Source organism: Mus pahari, chromosome 4 (genome assembly GCF_900095145.1).
Source record: "Mus pahari chromosome 4, PAHARI_EIJ_v1.1, whole genome shotgun sequence".
Lineage (NCBI taxonomy): Eukaryota > Metazoa > Chordata > Mammalia > Rodentia > Muridae > Mus > Mus pahari.
In genome coordinates this window covers 125,793,204-125,812,707 of record NC_034593.1, presented here as the reverse complement: position 1 = coordinate 125,812,707, position 19,504 = coordinate 125,793,204, and the positions used below count along the sequence as shown (strand labels likewise).

The window sequence follows — 19,504 nt, the reverse complement described above, 5'->3', positions numbered from 1 at the left end:
TTCTTCCTTGATCAAGTAATCATTGAGTAGAGTGTTGTTAAGCTTCCACGTGTATGTGTGCTTTCCCTTGTTTTTGTTGGTATTTAAGACCAGTCTTAGTTCGTGGTGATCTGATAGGGTGCATGGGATTATTTCAATCTTCCTGTATCTGTTGAGGCCTGTTTTGTCACCAATTATATGGTTAATTTTGGAGAAGGTACCATGAGCTGCTGAGAAGAAAGTATATTCTTTTGCTTTACAATGAAATGATCTATAAAAATCTGTTAGATCCATTTGGTTCATAACTTCTGATAGTTTCACTGTGTCTCTGTTTAGTTTCTGTTTACATGACCTGTCCATTGCTGAGAGTGAAGTGGTGAAGTCTTCCACTATTATTGTGTGGGGTACGATGTGTGCTTTGAGCTTTGGTAAAGTTTCTTTTATGAATCTGGGAGCCCTTGCATTTGGAGCATAGATTTTCAGAATTGAGAATTCATCTTGGTAGATTTTTCCTTTGACCAGTATGAAGTGTCCTTCTTTATCTATTTTGATAACTTTTGGTTGAAAGTTGATTTTATTCAATATTAGAATGGCTACTCCAGCTTGTTTCTTGGGACTATTTACTTGGAAAATTGTTTTCCAACCTTTTACTCTGAGGTAGTATCTGCCTTTGTCACTGAGGTTTGTTTCCTGTATGCAGCAAAATGATTGGTACTTCCTGTTATTTTTGTTGTTAGAGATGGACTTATATTTGTGTGGCTATCTTCTTTTGGATTTGTTGAAAGATATTTTCTTGCTTTTTCTAGGGTGTAGTTTCTCTCCTTGTGTTGGTGTTTTCCATCTATTATCCATTTTAGAGCAGGATTTGTGGAAAGATATTGTGTAAATTTGGTTTTGTCATGGAATATCTTTGTTTCTCCAAACATATGGTAATTGAGATTTTTTGCTGGGTATAGTAGCCTGTGCTGCCATTTGTGTTCTCTTAGGGTCTGTATGACATCTGCCCAGGATCTTCTAGCTTTCATAGTCTCTGGTAAGAAGTCTGGTGTAATTCTGATAGGTCTGCCTTTATATGTTACTTGACCTTTTTCCCTTACTGCTTTTAAAAATCTTTCTTTGTTAGTACATTTGGGGTTTTGATTATTATGTGAAGGGAGGAATTTCTTTTCTGGTCCAGTCTATTTGGAGTTCTGTAGGCTTCTTGAATATTCATGGACATCTCTTTCTTTAGGTTAGGGGAGTTTTCTTCAATAATTTTGTTGAAGATATTTACTGGCCCTTTAAGTTGGGAATCTTCACTCTCTTCTATACCTATTATCCTTAGGTTTTGTCTTCTCATTGTGTCCTGGATTTCCTGGGTGTTTTGGGTTAGGAGCTTTTTGCCTTTTGCATTTTCTTTGACTGTTGTGTCAATGTTTTCTATGGTATTTCTGCACCTGAGATTCTCTCTTCTATATCTTGTATTCTGTTGGTGATCTATGACTTCTGATCTCTTTCCTAGGTTTTGTAACTCCAGGGTTGTCTCCCTTTGTGATTTCTTTGTTTCTATTTCCGTTTTTTAGATCTTGGATGGTTTTGTTCATTTCCTTCTCCTGTTTGATTGTTTTCCTGTAACTCTTTAAGGGTTTTTTGTTTGTTTGTTTCTTCTTTAAGGTCTTCTAGCTGTTTACCTGTGTTCTCCTGTAATTCTTTTTTTTTTTTTTTGATTTATTTATTTATTATATGTAAGTACACTGTAGCTGTCTTCAGACACTCTAGAAGAGGGCGTCAGATCTTGTTACAGGGTTATGAGCCACCATGTGGTTGCTGGGATTTGAACTCCGGACCTTCGGGAGAGCAGTCGGGTGCTCTTACCCACTGAGCCATCTCACTAGCCCCTCCTGTAATTCTTTAAGGGAGTTATTTATGTCCTTCTTAAATTCATCTATCACCATCATGGGAAGTGATTTTAGATCCAAATCTTGCCTTTCCAGTGTGATCTAGGACTTGCTATGGTGGGAGAAGTGAGTTCTGATAATGCCAAGTAACCTTGGTTTCTGTTGCTTATGTTCTTATGCCTGCCTCCCACCATCTGGTTATCTCTAGTGCTACCTGCCCTCACTATATCTGATTGAAGCCCGTCCTCCCTGCAATCTTGGTTGTGTCAGAACTCCTCCGAGTCAAACTGTCTCTGTGATCCTAGGATTCTGGGATCCTGCGATCCTGAGATCCTGGGTGTGTCAGAGCTCCTGGGAGTAAAGCTGCCTCTGGGACCCTGAGATCCTGTGGTCCTTTGGTCCTGGACGTGTTAGAGCACCTGGGAATGGAGCTTCTTCTGGATGTTGTGGGTGTGGCTTTGGAGTTTGCACCCAAGGTCTGCTCAGGGAACTGGCTCTGACCAGAAGGAACCCGTGGCACTGGTTTGGTGGAGATCCTGGGTGCCTTTTACTCCCAATGTTGGGGCAGATGTGTCCTTCTCATCTCTGATCCTATGATCCTGGGTGTATTAGAGCACTCGTGAGGGAAGCTTTCTCTCTCTGGGTGTTGTGCTGCTGGCTGTGGAGTTCGCGCCCAGGGTCTGCTCAGGGCACAGGCCCAGACAGGAAGGAACCTGTGCAGCTGGTTTGGCAGAGTTCCTGGTGCCCGGGTCCCACTGGTCCCAGTTACTTCCAGTGTTGGGGCAGATGTTGTATCCTCATCTCTAATCCTATGTAAAGGAGTTTTAAAAACAGGATTCAACCAACAGTTTTTAGTTTCAAAAATGTGGTCAAAGTGACTCTATTTTCAAGTGAGGTTAGAGATTTATTCTCCACAAGGATGACTGAGAATAGACCAATCTGCCTCAGGCAGCCTGGTGATAATGGTCTTTCTGACTTGTCTGCATGTGGTGTAGAGAATCCCACTTGAAAAGTCTGTGTTTATTTGAATATATCAAGTCCACTGTCAAACTTATTTCTGTTTGGTTGCTTGTCCCCTCCACACTTTCTGTTGATGACAGCTTTGCTTCTTTCTAGCTTTTATAATATTCTAATTCTTAGAAGCGTCAAAAGGAAACTTTATTTTCAAAGTTACTTCCCAATATCCTCTTCCCACCTTCCTAACAAATGTGGCATCACCTCTGTGACATTTGTTATTTGTACTACAACCAGTGAAGAATTTCTTGTTTCAAACTTTTTTATATTACTGTAAAGCAGCTAGATATCTGCTAACTATGTGCATCTGGGTAAGGAGTGTCTTTAAATATCACACTCGGATGAGAGTCAGCTAGGGAGGGACTGTGGAGACAGCCCAGTTGGTAACGTGTTAACTGCATGAAGTCTTGAGTTCTGATCCCCAGCACCAGTATAAAAGTTTCATGGGGGCTGAGGTGATGGAAACAGGTCCCTGGACTCACTTTCTCTTTCCCCCTCCCTCCACTTCCCCTCTCTGTGTGTGTACATGCACATATACATGCATGTGTTGGCTAGTTTGTATCAACCAGACAGAAGCTAGGGTCATTCAGGAAGAAGGACTTTTGGTTGAGAAAATGTCTCTGTAATACTGATCTAAAGGCAAGCTTGTAGGAAATTTTCTTAATTAGCAGTTGATATGGGAACTATAAGCTCATTGTGGGTGATGCTATCTCTAGGCTGGTGGTCCTGGGTTCTATAAGAAATTCTTCTGAGAAAGCAAGCCAGTAAGTCCCATTCCTTCATGGTCTCTGCTTCAGTTTGCTTCCAGACTCCAGTTCTGTTTGAGTTCCTGCCCTGGCTTCACAGTCATTGATGCACTGTGAGGTGAAACTGAAGGGTGAAATAAACCCTGTTCTCACCAAGTTGCTTTTGGTTATGGTGTTTGATCACAATAGAAACCCTAACTAAGACATTAACATGTGTATGTGTAGCAACGGTAATTAAAGAGGGGTCATGATTTTAGGAGAAGGGGATATGGGAAGAGTCAGAGGGTGAGGGATCATGGGAGTGACATAGGTATAGGGCTCATATCGGTGAATGAGGTGTTGACCTCTGACTTCTTACACACACACACACACACACACACACACACACAGAGAGAGAGAGAGAGAGAGAGAGAGAGAGAGAGAGAGAGAGATTATCTGGTGATCTGTCTGACCTGCTTTGCTGGTTATGAGGTTACCATATTACTTACTGGCATGCTGGATAATTGAAAGAGCAGGCTGAGGTGCAGAAACCAGTTCTTTCTCACTCTCTAAGTTTTCTCTGACTCAGTCTTGTGAGATATTGAGAAACCTCTGGGTTCTCTTCATAACTATAGCAGTGCCACAAAGACTTTTCTCAGGGGAATGAAATAAGCAAGCCAAGCCCGCATACCTGTTCATACAGGTACATATACATTCAAGCCCACATACCTACTCATGCAGGTACACACACATCTCCTCAAGTCCACATACCTGTTCATGCCAGTGCATGTGCATCTCCAAAAGTCCACATACTTGTTCATACAAGTGCATACACATCTTCTTGGAAGAGTATTTAACCCTAGCTAAACCTCCCCCATTTTACTATTGTACTTATCTCATCATTTTCTCTCTCTGTTTTAATGCAATGATACACTTCATGAATATTGTTAGATATTTGGCAGACGGTATTTAACGTATCTGGATAATGCTGTTACTTTAACATTTAAAGGGAATTCTCAGTAACGATTATAACAGCACAGGGGTAACGACGACTGCTCAGTGGGAGTAAGAAATTATCAGATGCCAGTGTTTCTTTTCTTCAACTCTGGAGTCATGTCCTCACAACTGTGGCCAGGCTCTCTGGTCCTGCAGCAGTCTGTTAAAAACCACAAGTACAACTCTTGGGCCATTGCTCTTCTCCCCAATCCACCCCCACGCTCTACGATTTCTGGAGGTGTCAAGCTATTATTTCAGACTGGCTTTTATTGAAGGGAACAACTCCATATTCATTGCTCACAAAAGAACATAAGAGCAGAATGCCCGTGTGTGACGTTCCCTTTTAATCACTAAGACAGACTCTCCACCTTCCAGCCCAGCTCTGTCCATTGGCGCGCTGTGGGTTTACTGCACCCCAGCTCTGTCCATTGGCGTGCTGTGCGTTTACTGCGCACTCATGCATTTCATAAAGAAGGAAGTTCAGACAGTGGGAAGGCTGTGGCTGAAAGACTGAGCACTTAGGGCATTCTGTGTGCATTGGGGTAGAAAGATTGATCTGCTCCATTGAGTGTCAGTGACTGAGATTCCCATAGAGAAAAGAATGCAAGATGTCAACAAGACACACTGTCCCCTGTAGGGAAGATAATCTAAGTCAATCAAATAAGAAGGATGGTTTGGTACCCTACCGTTGCCCGGCTGAGGTGTGATAACTCTCAGTAGGATTTTAAACATGTGGTTGAAACAGGTTTCACAAAACATTCAGTTTCTTGTGGAAAGCTTACACAAGTACTTTATTGGCTGTGTCTCTAAAGAGCAAGATTAAGGCTGTGCTGTGGCTGGTGCTTGATTTGGTCTGGTGGAGGGGTCAGAAGCTGGTGCGTGGGGAGGCATCCATCTAGTCTCAGAACGTCAGGACGGTACGGATACTGAAATACAGAACAGAAGATACTGCATTCACATTCCACGACTCACACTCCCCACAGGAGTGAGTAGAGCAGGTGTTAGGAGTCTCTGAGAAAATCTGTCTGGGTTCCCAACCATTCCGTGCCCAAGGTCAAATCAGTAAATGAGCAATCCACCTTTCTGACTGCTCTTGCATTCTCTCCAGCTCCAAACTCACATTTAACATCCTGATGTGACTGCCATTTTGATTCTGGTTCTAGTTTAGCATTCTTAAACAACACTGAAAGCCGGGATCCCTTGTGTAACAATGGACAACACCAGTCATTTCCTGCTTGCTACTTGCCATGTGCTTTACAGAGGCTTTTAAGGCATGATTATCTCATTCAAACCTCATCCTAAACAGTAATACTACAAGGCGGTTTATCACATTTTGTCACCTTTAGGAACTGTGGGAACTAAAGCTTAGGTTTGCAATTGTCCTAGGTCATATACCTGTGCACAGAGCCAAACTGGTAACAGAAGCCAGCCCCTTCCCCCCTCCACTTCTCCTTCTTATCCCACTTCTCCTTCATTTTCTTTTAGCCAATTCCTCTTCCATAAAAATAATCTCAAAGCTTACCTCTTTCCAGAACGAAGCAGGTCAAATGCTTCATTTATTTTTTCGAAAGGTAAAACATGGGTAATTAACGGTTCCAACGGAAACTTCTTAGCCATGAAGTCAGCCACAAGTTTAGGGACAGAATCTTTACTCTTAAACCCTGAAAGAGAGGAGCATCTCCATGAGATCCAGGCTGGGGTGGAGGGTAGGGGAGGGAATGTGTGTGTGTGTGTGTGTGTGTGTGTGTGTGTGTGTGTAAGGGGGGGGAAGCAAGCCAACCAGACAGACAGGGGACTTTGCAGGGAGACTAAAGATCACCAAAGTACAGTGGTCTGCAGGTTGCCTTCTCGGGCACAGACACTGAGGCTCAAAAACGTTCTGCATTTCATTAACATTTTTATCATATACCACCCCAATAAAGTGTGATCTCTCGCTAATGAAGGTGGCATACTAGTTCTTTCCTAGAGAAATTATATTGAAGATGTTTGTACTGAAAGTAAGGGACCTTTGCCATTCTCACTGTTGTTCAGACTCAGGTCATGAGTATAGGCATGGATTACTGCCTTGGATTTCCTGTGTACTGTAAGGCATTGGGGGGGGGGTGTCTCACAATGACATCATAGAAGGAGCCAGAAAAAGCCCTGGTGGTTTATGGGGACACAGGGAAGCTTGTCTTAGGATTTCCTGCATTAGTTCTTTCTTAGAGAGAACAGTAATGTTCATGTTTTTAAATTGTTTTGCTTTCTAAAATCTGACCTTCTCTGTTACAAAAGGGAAGAAATTCTGAAATAAGTTTGATCCTCAGCCGGCCGTGGTGGCGCATGCCTTTAATCCCTGCACTTGGGAGGCAGAGGCAGGCGGATTTCTGAGTTCGAGGCCAGCCTGGTCTACAAAGTGAGTTCCAGGACAGCCAGGGCTATACAGAGAAACCCTGTCTCCAAAAGAGAGAGAGAGAGAGAGAGAGAGAGAGAGAGAGAGAGAGAATTTGATCCTCAAAGCTGAGGAGATGGCTCAGTCAATAAAGTTCTTCCACCTGAGTTTGAATAACAAAACAAACCAACAACCAACCAACCAACCAACCAACCAGCTGATTTGGTTGTGGGAGTTCTTGTAATTCCAGCTCTGGATAAAGGAAACCAGTGGATTCCAGCCAGCAAGCCAAGCCTGGTCACTGTGACATCCTGTCTCAAAGAATGTGGCAGATGGCTCCCATGGCAGATGGTTCCCAAGTCATGACATCGAATGTTCTCTGTCCTCCACACACACATCCACATGCCCACCCTGACATCCGCAGACAGATGCGGGATTTGATCTTGAGCGGTGAATACATACCGCCAAATATTGCTCCCTTCCAGGTACGTCCCATCAGCAGCAACGCGGGGTTCATGGAGAGGCTCTGGGCATTGGGAGGCACCCCTACAATGACGCTTACACCACAGGCTGCATGGCAGCTCAGCAGGGCAGAATTCTGGAGTAAAGAGTAATAGTTAAAGTAGAGTCTTTTGTGGTCTCTCCTCACTATGCAGTTTCAGGCGATACAAAGAAATACACTGAAGTTTTTTTTTGTTTGTTTTTTGTTTTTGTTTTTTTTTTAATGAAAGAGTGAATGAATTAATTTATCTATGTTTAATTCTTCCTTAAAGGTGCAAGTAACATCATGAACATGTAAAGTCTGGTTCTCAAAAGAGAATATTGTTTCCCCATCGCACAACTCTCTATGTACAGGTTAGTTCACTTTTCATTTGTCCAGTAAGGACAATTTCTAAACTAGTACTCTGAGCCAGAAATTTAATGGTGATGAAGATAAATGATGACATCATCAAAACTTGTCATTTGACCATTTGTAAAATTCTCATTTGATGAGTCCCTCCTCTGGTGCTTACATCAAGAATGGGCATGTTTTAAGTGGTTATGCGATAATTTTACGTTATTCTATAGCTGTAGACATCCAGGAAGTTTTTGCCTTCCAATAGGTAGTTTTCCTTAGTTTGTTTTTTTTTTTGTTTTTGTTTGTTTGTTTGTTTAAAACACATTCTATAGTAAAAATCATTTGGAATCCTTAAAGATACATGACTGGCCTTTTGATTTTGCAATATGATGTTTAGAAACCAGATGTCCTCAGAATATGTGGGTATCAGACTTTCGGATCTTTGAGTCAATTGACAACCCAGCTTAAGATGAGCAAATTGGGAAACTGCCAGTGAGGCACCGAAGAGCCGTGGACCTGGGGAGAGCTGGAAGCCTGGGTTTAGAGAGAGGAGGTGCTAAGCACTTGAATCTTGTACCAGCTATGGCATCTTGTCACAGTTCAAGGATGGGAAAAAAAATCACTCTCAGGGTGCCATACATATTCTCCATCACCAACTCTGCCAAGACTTTGTGGAGAACCTTGATAATGGTGACTTCCTTGGTCCCTGGGGACATTTCTCAGTAGAGTTCTAGAGGTCTTTGGTTAGGTGAGATGTAACTGGAGAATAGTTCTTTAGCAAAGAATGACATTTGCAACTACTTGACTGTAGTGTCATTTGTATTCCAAAAACATAAGTGCTCTAAGCTTGACCGTAGTATTTCTTATCATTATCCTCAGCTGACCTTCATTGAGTGCTTACCACATGGCAAGGGCTCTACAGTAAGTATTTTATATGCACTGTCTTGTGGAGATAAGAAACAATCCTATAAAATGTATCTCTTAAAATTAGGAGGTATGTCAGAATTCTTTTTTAAAAGGTACACCGGTAGATCTGGGAGCTTGGAACCCCCAGCCCTGTGCTATCTCTGCAATGAGAACTAAATGGTGATGTATAAATCAGTCATTTCCCTCTACGTGTTGTGTGTTAATAGAATGATCCTTGGTCCCAAATTGTCATTATTCCTTTTGGCCATATGATGATACTTAAAAATGCTTTTCAGAATATTTAATTCTAAATATTAAAAAATATTAAGAATGAGGAAGAAAATCATATTCGTCCATTTAAAGACCAGACTTTGTATTTAAACCTGCTCCATGAACCGATTTTTTACAGAAAATCAGTAAGTTAATTCACAATGTCCCCATTAAAAGCTTCACTGCATTAAAGGAGGGTTAGTACTTGAGACAAGTTTGCAGAACTGACAAAATGAAAGGTTTATCTTAACAGCGAATTAAGTAATCTGAGCAGGAAACAGGAGATGGAAAGTTACCACTCTAAAAATAGCTTTCTGCATGAGATTTCTATTTGTCTACCTAGAGCATTCTGGAAGGACAGATCTCAAGGCATGCCAAGGTACATACCATGGTGTCAAGGCGGCCGATGACTTCAAATGAAAAGTCCACCCCTCCGTCGGTCATCTCCTGGAGAACGTCCTGGATGGGTTTGCTGTAGTCTTGAGGATTGATGCACTCAGTTGCACCCAACTCTTTGGCCTTGGCAAACTTGTCCTTGTTGATGTCCACAGCAATGATCCTGGCTGCTCCTGCTGCTTTACAGCCAATGATGACAGACAGTCCGACACCTCCGAGGCCAAACACAGCACAGGTGGAACCTGGGGTCACCTGTATTTTCAGAAAATGCAAACGTGGATTGAATGGTGACTGTTAGGGGGTGCTCCACACGGCACATATTGCTTTGCCTTGTCCTTTATCAGGGCTACCTCATTCCATCTGTTGCCAAACCCATTTCTGGTTATGGTTGCCCAAAGCGTACATCATCGGTTCTCAAGATTTACTATATATTAGACATACCTGGGGATTTCTTTCATTAATCTCAAGGTCTGGTAGCAGCTTCTACCAGTTAAATTGGAATCACTGCTAATGGAACATCATTCCTATTTCAATGGGGGGAAACCCAAGTTGAGGCCAGCTGTACCGGATGACCTTTGAATTCTAAATAAACTTTCTAAATAAACTTTCTTCTTTGAGAGCTTTACAATAACATCTTACACATGCACATAAACAATTTTAATAAATGAAACAAACAAGTGATCAAGGTTACTCCAGGAGACTAAAAAGTAACCCAATGCCCTGCGCTCGTGAACTCCTTTCTTGGTTCACTAACTTTTAGTTACAACTAGGTTACTGGGAGCAGAAGTCGGCTGAGAAGCATGCAGAAGTCATACCTGGCCTAAAGCAACAGGAAAGTGGACACGAAACTTTAAGACAATATAACATGAGACCAACGTAATCTCTGTGGGACTTTATATGCCTGAATGTTTAGAAGAAGCAAATGAAAAATACTTCTACAAAAGCTGATCTGTATTTTAATCACAATTAATTAAAATCCATGATTACAACTACCCTTGGCTTGCAAATAGGCACACTCGGCCTCCCAGCTCAGACAGTTAAACAACAGCACAAGCACGAACTGCATTTAGGTCTAAAGCCACAAGAATTGGAAAAGGCAGGCTCCTCATTACTGTGACTGGCTTAGGTCTATTTAATAGATGCAGCCACCTGTGTCCCAGTCCCCCACTGTTACTTTCCCCTAGCGGTATCTATCTTGTCATTCGTCCATCAAATGCTCTTAAATGCTCTGGGACACATCACCACTCTCCACCTGGCCCAGAAAAATGCAAGGCCTGTTGCTGTGATGGAAGTCATGACCAGTGTGCGCTCTAGTCTCAGATGCAGCAGATAAGTTGAGAAGAGTTCTAGTCTTTATTCCCCTAGTAGCTAGCAGTGAAAATTTAGAGGATTAGCTTTAGCTTTCTGGATCTCAGTTTTCATAAAATGAAAGATAACTACTGGATTTGTTTCAACCATTTGGGAAGGAAATTATTTTTTAAAATACCACCTAAAATGTGTCACTTCTAGTGTGTGTGTGTGTGTGTGTATATTGTTTATAAGTGTGTTTGTGTGTATGTTTCTGTGTGTGTTTTAATGTGTATGTGTTTGTATGTGTATGTGTTTCTCTGTGTGTGTTCGTGTGTTTTGGTTGCAAGGGAAAAGATGTAGTGATGAGGTCTCAAATGTAATCAGTCCTTTTTGCTTAAGTTCTCTTGTGTCTTCTGGGATCCACTCAGTGGGTGGCCATGCTACAGATGAATCAGGTAAGGTTTGCTTTGGCTATTTCAGAACCTAGCAGAACCCATCATGACAGAGGAGTGACGTCTCTTTTCAACTGGAGAATAAGCTACTACATGAGTTCCCAGCTTTAAATTTTGGTAGTCATATAGAATACACAGATTACAATATCTTTTATATGTATATATTATGTATATTATATATATAAAATATTTACTTTTTCTTAATTCAGAATCAGCATCATTTTCATCTTTAAAAAGAAAAACAGGTGAATTTTCTTTTTTTCCAGTTCTGTCTGGGGTTATTTTTCTATTAATAATTTAAAACCATAAATTTAAAAAGTGACATAGGAGAAACCTAGAGTGATAAATTGATGTCTTGAAGGATCTACTAACGAACTTGCTTAGGAAATATTACATCACGCAAAGTAGAGTTTAGCTCACCTGGTGCTGTCGCTCGCCTGAGTTAAGGAAGAGCAGTGCACTAGGCAGGTGTGTCAGAAATTACAGGAAAAGGTGTGCCTCTGACACCATGAATCCCCTAACAAACGGAGACAACCACAGTCCACAGCTGGCCACTAGGCTTTTCCCGTTATGAAAGAACATGCCTCTGTCAGGCAGTTCACAATGCTGTGCTGAGTCATGTGCCATTAAATCCTGGTCCATCATCAAGGCTTGGTTTTCTCTCTTATTTTAAATGTAAAGATACTTTTTTGGATATTTCCTTTATTTACATTTCAAATATTATCCCCCTTCCCAGTTTCCCCCACTCCCAGAAACCCTCTATACCACTCCCCGTCCCCCTGCTTTTATGAGGGTGTTCCTTCATCCACCCACCCACTCCCACCTCCCCACCCTGGCATTCCCCTACACTGGGGCATCTATTGAGCCTTCACAGGACCAAGAACCTCTCCTCCCATTGATGCCTGACAAGACCATCCTCTGCTACATATAAGGCTGAGTCATGGGTCCCTCCATGTGTACTCTTTGGTTGGTGGCTTAGTCCCTTCAGCTCCTTAAGTCTTTCTTTAACTCCTCCATTGGGGGCCCTGCGCTCAGTCCAATGGTTGGCTTCGAGCATCTGCGTCTGTATTTGTAAGACCCTGGCAGGGCCTCTCTGGAGACAGCTGTATCAGGCTCCTGTCAGCAAGCACTTCTTGGCATCCATAATAGTGTCTGGGTTTGGTGACTGTATTTAGGATAGATCCCCAGATGGGGCAGTCTCTAGATGACCTTTCCCTCAGCCTCTGCTCTACTCTTCATCTCTGTATTTGCCCCCGAGAGTCTTTTGTTCCCCTCTCTAAGAAGGACCAAAGCACCCACACTTAGGTCTCCTTCTTGAGCTTCATGTGATCAGTGAATTGGATCTTGGATATTCCATGCTTTGGGGCTAATATCCCCACTTGTCAGTGAGTGCATACCATGTGTGTTCTTTTGTGATTGGGTTCCCTCACTCAGGATGATATTTTCTAGTTCCATCCATTTGCCTAAGAATTTCAGCAGATGCTGGTGAGGATGTGGAGAAAGAGGCACACTCCTCCATTGTTGGTGGGATTACAACTACTCTGGAAATCAGTCTGGTAGTTCCTCAGAAATTTGACATGAGGACCTAGCTATACCACTCCTGGGCATATACCCAGAAGCTGCTCCAACATATAACAAGGTCACATGCTCCACTATGTTCATAACAGCCTTATTTATAATAGCCAAAAGCTGGAAAGAACCCAGATGTCTTTCAACAGAGGAATGGATGGATTCAGAAAATGTGGTACATTTACACAATGGAGTACTACTCTGCTATTAAAAGCCTTGGTTTTCTTTTCTAGAAAATTCTACCTCGAAGGCAGGATGGCTCTAGGTAATACTGCTGGTCTACTTAAAAACAAGCAAACTAACGCACCCTTGTGACACTATCTCTGCAGTACTAATATCCCCACCATGGCTTGCTTTAGAAATCGCAGTGATGGCATCTCCACTTTATAAAATCTCCGATTTGTCCAAAATAGTCAAGCTTGCCAGTTTCTGTCTCCTTAAAACATATTTCATTGCTCAGTGAGTCTTGCAGCTGGGACATAACAGAGATTTGCAGACAACGGCATATGTAGAATGTTACAGCTCAAGATCTATACAAACTTCAAATAATTTCTGTTAGAGGCTGGTTTCTCTTTGGGCAAGAGCTAGAACTAGACACACACTATTACAGAGCCTCCCCTTGCTTCTCTCAAGTGTGTGGAGTGAATCCTCACTGGGGCTGGAGACGCTTATTCCTCTTCTACAAAAATACTCTGATGCCTGCCCAGGAGCCATGTCTTCCCTTTAGGTACCAATGATAGGCACTTAGCTTGTTCCATGGCCCACTGTCCATCCTACCTTGGCCACTTTGACGGCCGAGCCATAACCAGTGGAGAACCCACAGCCGATGAGGCAGACTTTGTCCAGTGGTGAAGCCGCATCGATTTTGGCCACTGCTATATCATCCACCACGGTGTACTGGGAGAAGGTGCTGGTGCTGATGAAGTTGTGGATGGGCTTTCCCTTGCAGGAGAACCTGCTGGTGCCTTCAAGCAAAGTCCCCCGGATATTTATCAGACTGGTTGGTGAAACACAGGCATACAAAGGACATGAGACAGAATAAAACCAGTGTGTGCCCACCCAACTGTGCAAGAAGACAATAAGAAACGTACTCGTTTTCCATACAAAAGTTGCTTTCTGGGTGCTTGCAAATCCTGCATTTTCCACACTGAGGAGAAAAGAGTGGAATGACTTTATCACCTGGATGAAGAGAAACAAAATGGCTTAAATGTCTGTCCAGAAATCAATAAAGCAACAACTTGAAGCTTACACTTAGAGACATGTGTCTTTGAAAGACTCCAGGAGATAGGGCCCAACTGCGCTATGTCAGTCTAGTTAGTCATTTTCATTTAAAGTGCCTGAAGATTCCAGGAAGAGAAAAATGAAGTGAAACCAGCCATTTCCACCCATCAGCAGTTGAACTTTGTTGTGTGCCTCAGTTTCTCTTGGGAGCTTTGTACATATCCTAATTAAACCTTGGATATGGTTGCTGCTAAGAAGAAATACACACTTTTGTTGCAAATGGGTTGCTATCTTCCTGCTAGATTTTGGTGAGAACTGATATTTGGCAAGAACTGATATGATAGTTACAATAAAAGTAAGATTAAAGAAACACTATATGGGCAATATTTTATAATAAAAATAAAACAAATTAAACTTGATCATAAAATCAAATTAAAGTGGGAATCTTGATAGCCAGCTTTTGCCCTGTTATTGTTTAAGACTTTTTTGTTGTTGTTGTTGTTGTTTTATGTGCATGTGAGAGTATCTGTGTGTGTGTGCCATCTCTGTGTGTGTGCCCTTGGAAGCCAGCAGAGGGTGTTGGGTCCTCTGGAGCTGGAGTTACAAGTGGCTGTGAATGACCCAGTTGGTTGCTCTAGAAGAGCATGGTATGCCCTGAGCCACAGAATCATTTCTCCATGGTCCACTTTTGACTTTTTAAAGTGATTGTGCTTCTCCTATTAAGCAATAAATGCTTTAGAAACAATCTTAGTTATTTTTTGAGGAAGCATAATAAAAAAATATGACAAGCCACAAATTGCTTTGGAAATCTCAGTTCTTAACAATGAGTTAAATATTTTCTCTAGGAAATAAAAAGAGACTTTTGGTTTTTTAAGATAATTATTTATGAATTATTGATTTTTCTGCCATAGAAAAAGCAGCAACTGGGAGAGTGCAGGTGTCATTTTGCTGCTAGGTTTTTTTTTTCTGAATAAAAGAAATAATAAAAGCTTAACTCAACCAGACTAGTTCTTTTCCGTTTTTTGTTTGCTTGTTTGTTTTTGTTTTTGTTTTGTTTACAGTTTAGTTATTTAGAAGAGAAGTCTGACTCTACTGGCTAAAGCGATCTTTTTGAAGATGAACATAATTTTTGTTTTTAAATCATGTATGTTATTGGACCAAAAAAAAAGGTTTGGTTGTTATATTTCATAGATAAAATTAATGTGGGATGGCATCATGGAAATTTTATTTTTTGCTCACCCTTTACTTTAAAAACATACAAAGTAGAACCATGCGTAAAGCACTAAATACTGTGTAACCTACCACCCCACAGCCACAGTTAGTTTTAAGAAGATCTGTGGGTTTTTTCTTTATATTTCCTCTTATATTTTATTTTCTCTATATTCATAAAGAAGGAGCATATAGGAAAAGAGGAAGCCATCATGTTGTCCCAGTGCGTGGTTTAAACAATGCAGACATCCTGCAAGTAGGGCAAGCCGTCACGTCTCTGAGCTCAGCACAGAACAGCTTTTGTGTATCTAGACATTCAGAACCTGGACCTGCATTTTCGGCCCCGGGTACTATCATAGATCTGTCTGGGTCTTGAAAGTCCACAGTGCTCAGGGACACTAAAGTAGAAGATAGCAGATTATAAACAGCACACCCTTACGGGCACCGTGCTTCCTGATCTTCATACAGGAGCCTCTGCCTTGATGCCTGACACGTATGAGATAAACAGACGTTGGAAGAGAAAAGACAGGCTTGGATGTAACACGGCTGAGGCATGCCAGGAGGAAGGGGCAGAGGGAGCCTTCTATTGCCTGGCCAATTGGGACCCTAGGCAAGCTTTTCCTCTCCCACTTCCTCGACTTCCTCTCCTGGGAAGGATGCTCTTGAGATCAGAACCGAAAATACAAGTCCTGAGGGTAAATTCTGTACCTGGTTTCACACAAGTCACCCCTTCTCCAACGCTCTCAACAATGCCTGCTCCCTCGTGGCCTAAAACTGCAGGAAGAGGTGTGAACAGGGTTCCACTAACCACGTGATCGTCTGAGCGGCAGACACCGGTGGCCACCATCTGTGGATTAAAGGTAAAGTTCAGTTAACCAAGTTTGCGACTGTGCAGGTTTCACACGCCTATTCGTCTGAAATCGTGCTTCTGAGGGGCTTCCTAACAGTCCCTACTGCTTCCAAATTCCAAAGAGTTCATTTATGTCCAAGATTCTCCAGTGTTTTCGTCTGCCTTTTCCCAATTAAACGGCTCGAGTCAATTATCAATCCTGTGGAGTAGGTGGCTCTGAAAATGTGTTTTATGCAATATATATGAATGCATGCTGCTTTATGCAAATAGAAATCGGAAATTAGCACCAAGACATTACCAACATGAGTTGGTTTTAGACTCAAGATGTTTAGCACTTTATAAACACATAAACATCTAAAGAAAACGCTGGGATTATGTTAAACATACTTTCTAGTCACTTCAAAATTTGGACATTTGATATTGATAGCAGCAAATTAATTAAGCACATGAAAGGGGCTATTAACGGATTTCTGGATGCAGCTATGGAGTGTTTTCCAAGTTATTTCAACCTAACTTTACAGAAGTTGAAAAGGGCTGTCACCTTAATTCGAACTTCATGGGCCTTGGGGGGTGCGACTTCTATGTCCTCGATGGTGAAGGGCTTGTGAGGCTCCCACAGCACCGCGGCTTTGCATTTGATCACCTGGAAGGCGAAGGGTTAATTCAGCTCCAACGATATCACAGCAATTGCGTCCTTTCTAATATATATGTAAGTGTTACATAGAAACACAGTTCTGTCCGGGTGTGGTGGTGCATGCCTTTAATCCCAGCACTTGGGAGGCAGAGGCAGGTGGATTTCTGAGTTCGAGGCCAGCCTGGTCTACAAAGTGAGTTCCAGGACAGCCAGAGCTATACAGAGAAACCCTGTCTCGAAAAACCAAAAAAAAAAAAAAGAAAGAAAGAAAGAAAGAAAGAGACAGTTCTGATTTACAAAGAGTTAAAAAGCCTTTAAAAAATGTGTAACAGCTTAGTCTAAGATTCGGAAAGCACAAGTAACTGTAATACGCAGAGTTAAAGTGACACGGGTGCTGTCAAGCTACGCTGCCTGTTTTTTTTTTTTTTTTTTTTTTTTTTGCTAGCTTGTTGGTTTGCTTTCTGGATGTCACCGGTACTGTTCCCAGAGTTGGAACTTGTGAGACAAATATTCTACTAAGCAGCCCTGGCTGGCCTTAAGCTAGGGGCCTTTCTGCTTTGGCCTCCCTAGTCCCAAGATTTCAGAGATATTCTACCATACCTGGCTACATCATTATTTTGCTGCTCTGGGCAGTATAAACACAGACTAAATATCATCCTAGTGCTGTTATTGACCCCTGTACCTAAGACCCTGCGTTCTCTGGCCCCTCCCTCAATTGCTGTTCGATTGATATGGTTGATTTTCATTTTTGTTGTATGAGTTCACCTGTTTTTCACTTTTTCAGCTAGAAATTTCAATTGAACTTTTTTCCTAACTACTTTTCTTTGAAATGTAGTATGCCATCCTAAACATAACCAGTGTGAAAGCGAATTGAAATAAAAATGAGGAACCTTGTCACACAGTGTGTGCAGAAACCTCTGCAACGGCGGACACTCAGTTCTCACTGTGAGCTGTTGGACTTTTGACCCACTCCTAAAATAGCCTCTGTGCCAACAGAAACGTAGGCTTATATAATTAAGCAATTAGATAATTAATTATACTGATTGGCTGCTTGCCGTCATTGCGGTAGCATATACACACTGAACAAGTGAGTGCGATTTTTGTGGAAAACTCAGTACCAATATGTGTGTATTCTTAGTACTAACAATCAATTCCATTTTTATTCGAATTAATTTTCCATAAAATCTGGATTTTTTTTTTAAGCAGGAGCAAGACTGTTTATAAGATTTCTGTAGAAATCCATGAGTTGTGCGGTAATGTACCCTTCAAATCACAATTTGCATGGTAACATAATCTTACTGTGAATGGCTCTAATTCTTTCAAATCAGTCCATCTCTTGTCAGAAATTTTATCTAAAGGCTATGGGAACAGTACTAAGTTCCCTGAATCAAATTCCTCCTATAAAACTCTTGTCAGATTTAACTTTTCTATGTTCATAATAAAATATGACCATAAAGAATAGCACACTATTGGTATCTTAAGATAAATACAGACTTTCAGTAAACGACCTTTTAAAACCTTTCTGCTTGCAAAGCAGCCACCACTGACTTGGAATAAGTTCCCTGTCCTGCAGAGTTAGTGAGAGAATAAAGACATTCACACACCCAGGTTCTACACACTCTTGTTGAAGATATTCAGTAGCACTCACGCGGTGCAGTCTGTCACCCAGGATATGTTCTGCACTACAGCGGACCAGAGCCTGTGATGTCTAAGTTAGGACTCTGCATCTCTTCACATATCAGTGAGAATACATTTCCAACAGTGAGATCTTTTCCTTACTTTTCCAGCTGTGCTCATGTTGTCTGTCCTTGCTGCAGGCAGGCAGGAAAATTGATGGGTCCTTGTAGACTTCTTCCCTCCTCCAGTGAACCGGGCCAAAGTTGCACACATATTTTGTTTGCTGGGGTGTCAGCTGATCCCGCACGTGATCTGGCCCTTTACGACACACCCTTCAGTTTATTCTCATTGCAAGTTAAGTTAAAACAAAGGGCAGTGGCCTATCAAGGAAATCAATCTAGAGATGTGCTGTTGGGCACATTTTGTTTTTATTATGTATAGTGCTTTCTTTCTCACTCATCTCCCTATCAAGATCTACGTCCACTCTTCCCCTTTCTCAGCTGCACTCAGTCAGGTTAGAGCACTGTTTTCTTTTACCTACAGAACAAACCTGAAACTTCCAGTCCACAGGGTGCGTAGTATGGAGGAGAGAGACGAGGAGGCAGGACTGATAGAGTGGACAGACAGAGCTTTGGGGAAAGAAGGTTTGGCCTCCACGATTCAAAGCAGAAATGCACCTTCAGTCACAGCAAGGTGCTGAGGCCCCTGGTTTTCTGCAGCACACAGCACTGGACTGACATTACCACTGTCTGAGAGCCTGTGGAGAGTATGGAGCTGGCCCAAGGGTGGCAGTCATGAGTAAGAGATGGACTCCCCGTGCCCGATTCCTTCATGCTGAGAGAACTTGGACATATCTAATGCTCTTTGCCATAGTTTCCTTCTCTGTAAGATAGAGATGAATAAGATTGTCATTTCAAAGACCATGTCAATATATAAAACGATAAGAACACGGCTTATTTTGGAGCCAATTGGGTGGGAGACAGCTCAATGATTTATAGCTACAACTACCATCCCCGAAGATATAAGCTTAGAACACACTGGGAGGACAAAGGCACACAGGTATATGTGTTGGCTACATAGTAAGTGCTGGGAGAAAGGGTGACTGAAGACCCAGATGAGGCGTAGGGAAAGCATACATTTGAATTAGTCTAATGAATGACTGGACAAATGGGATAAAAAAAAAAAGTCACTGAGGACCTCTCCATTGTCCTTTGTTTAATGTCATGAACTTGAGAACAAGAACTCGAATTTGACTTTTATTGAATGTCAAGTCTTCTACCAGCGTTAGTG

At 41.9% G+C, this 19,504-nt stretch overlaps 1 protein-coding gene and 1 long non-coding RNA gene across 2 annotated transcripts in view; one reads left to right on the top strand and one right to left on the bottom strand.

Moving 5' to 3' along the window:
* The window catches only part of LOC110320170, a 27,839-nt gene extending 12,940 nt beyond the window's left edge, over positions 1-14,899 (top strand). Inside the window, exon 3 of the long non-coding RNA XR_002380446.1 lies at positions 13,633-14,899. This is a non-coding gene — a long non-coding RNA (uncharacterized LOC110320170). The remainder of the gene's footprint in view (positions 1-13,632) is intronic.
* LOC110320167 (alcohol dehydrogenase 1) lies at positions 5,355-18,528 on the bottom strand. Its single transcript, XM_021196075.2, has 9 exons — positions 18,377-18,528; positions 16,505-16,606; positions 15,822-15,960; positions 13,775-13,862; positions 13,461-13,680; positions 9,364-9,624; positions 7,425-7,560; positions 6,114-6,252; positions 5,355-5,517 (listed from the first exon to the last, which is right to left on the bottom strand). Exons 1-9 carry the CDS (start codon positions 18,485-18,487, stop codon positions 5,493-5,495), a joined length of 1,221 nt encoding a protein of 406 aa, XP_021051734.2. The 5' UTR covers positions 18,488-18,528; the 3' UTR covers positions 5,355-5,492.
* Positions 18,529-19,504: the final 976 nt, after the last annotated feature.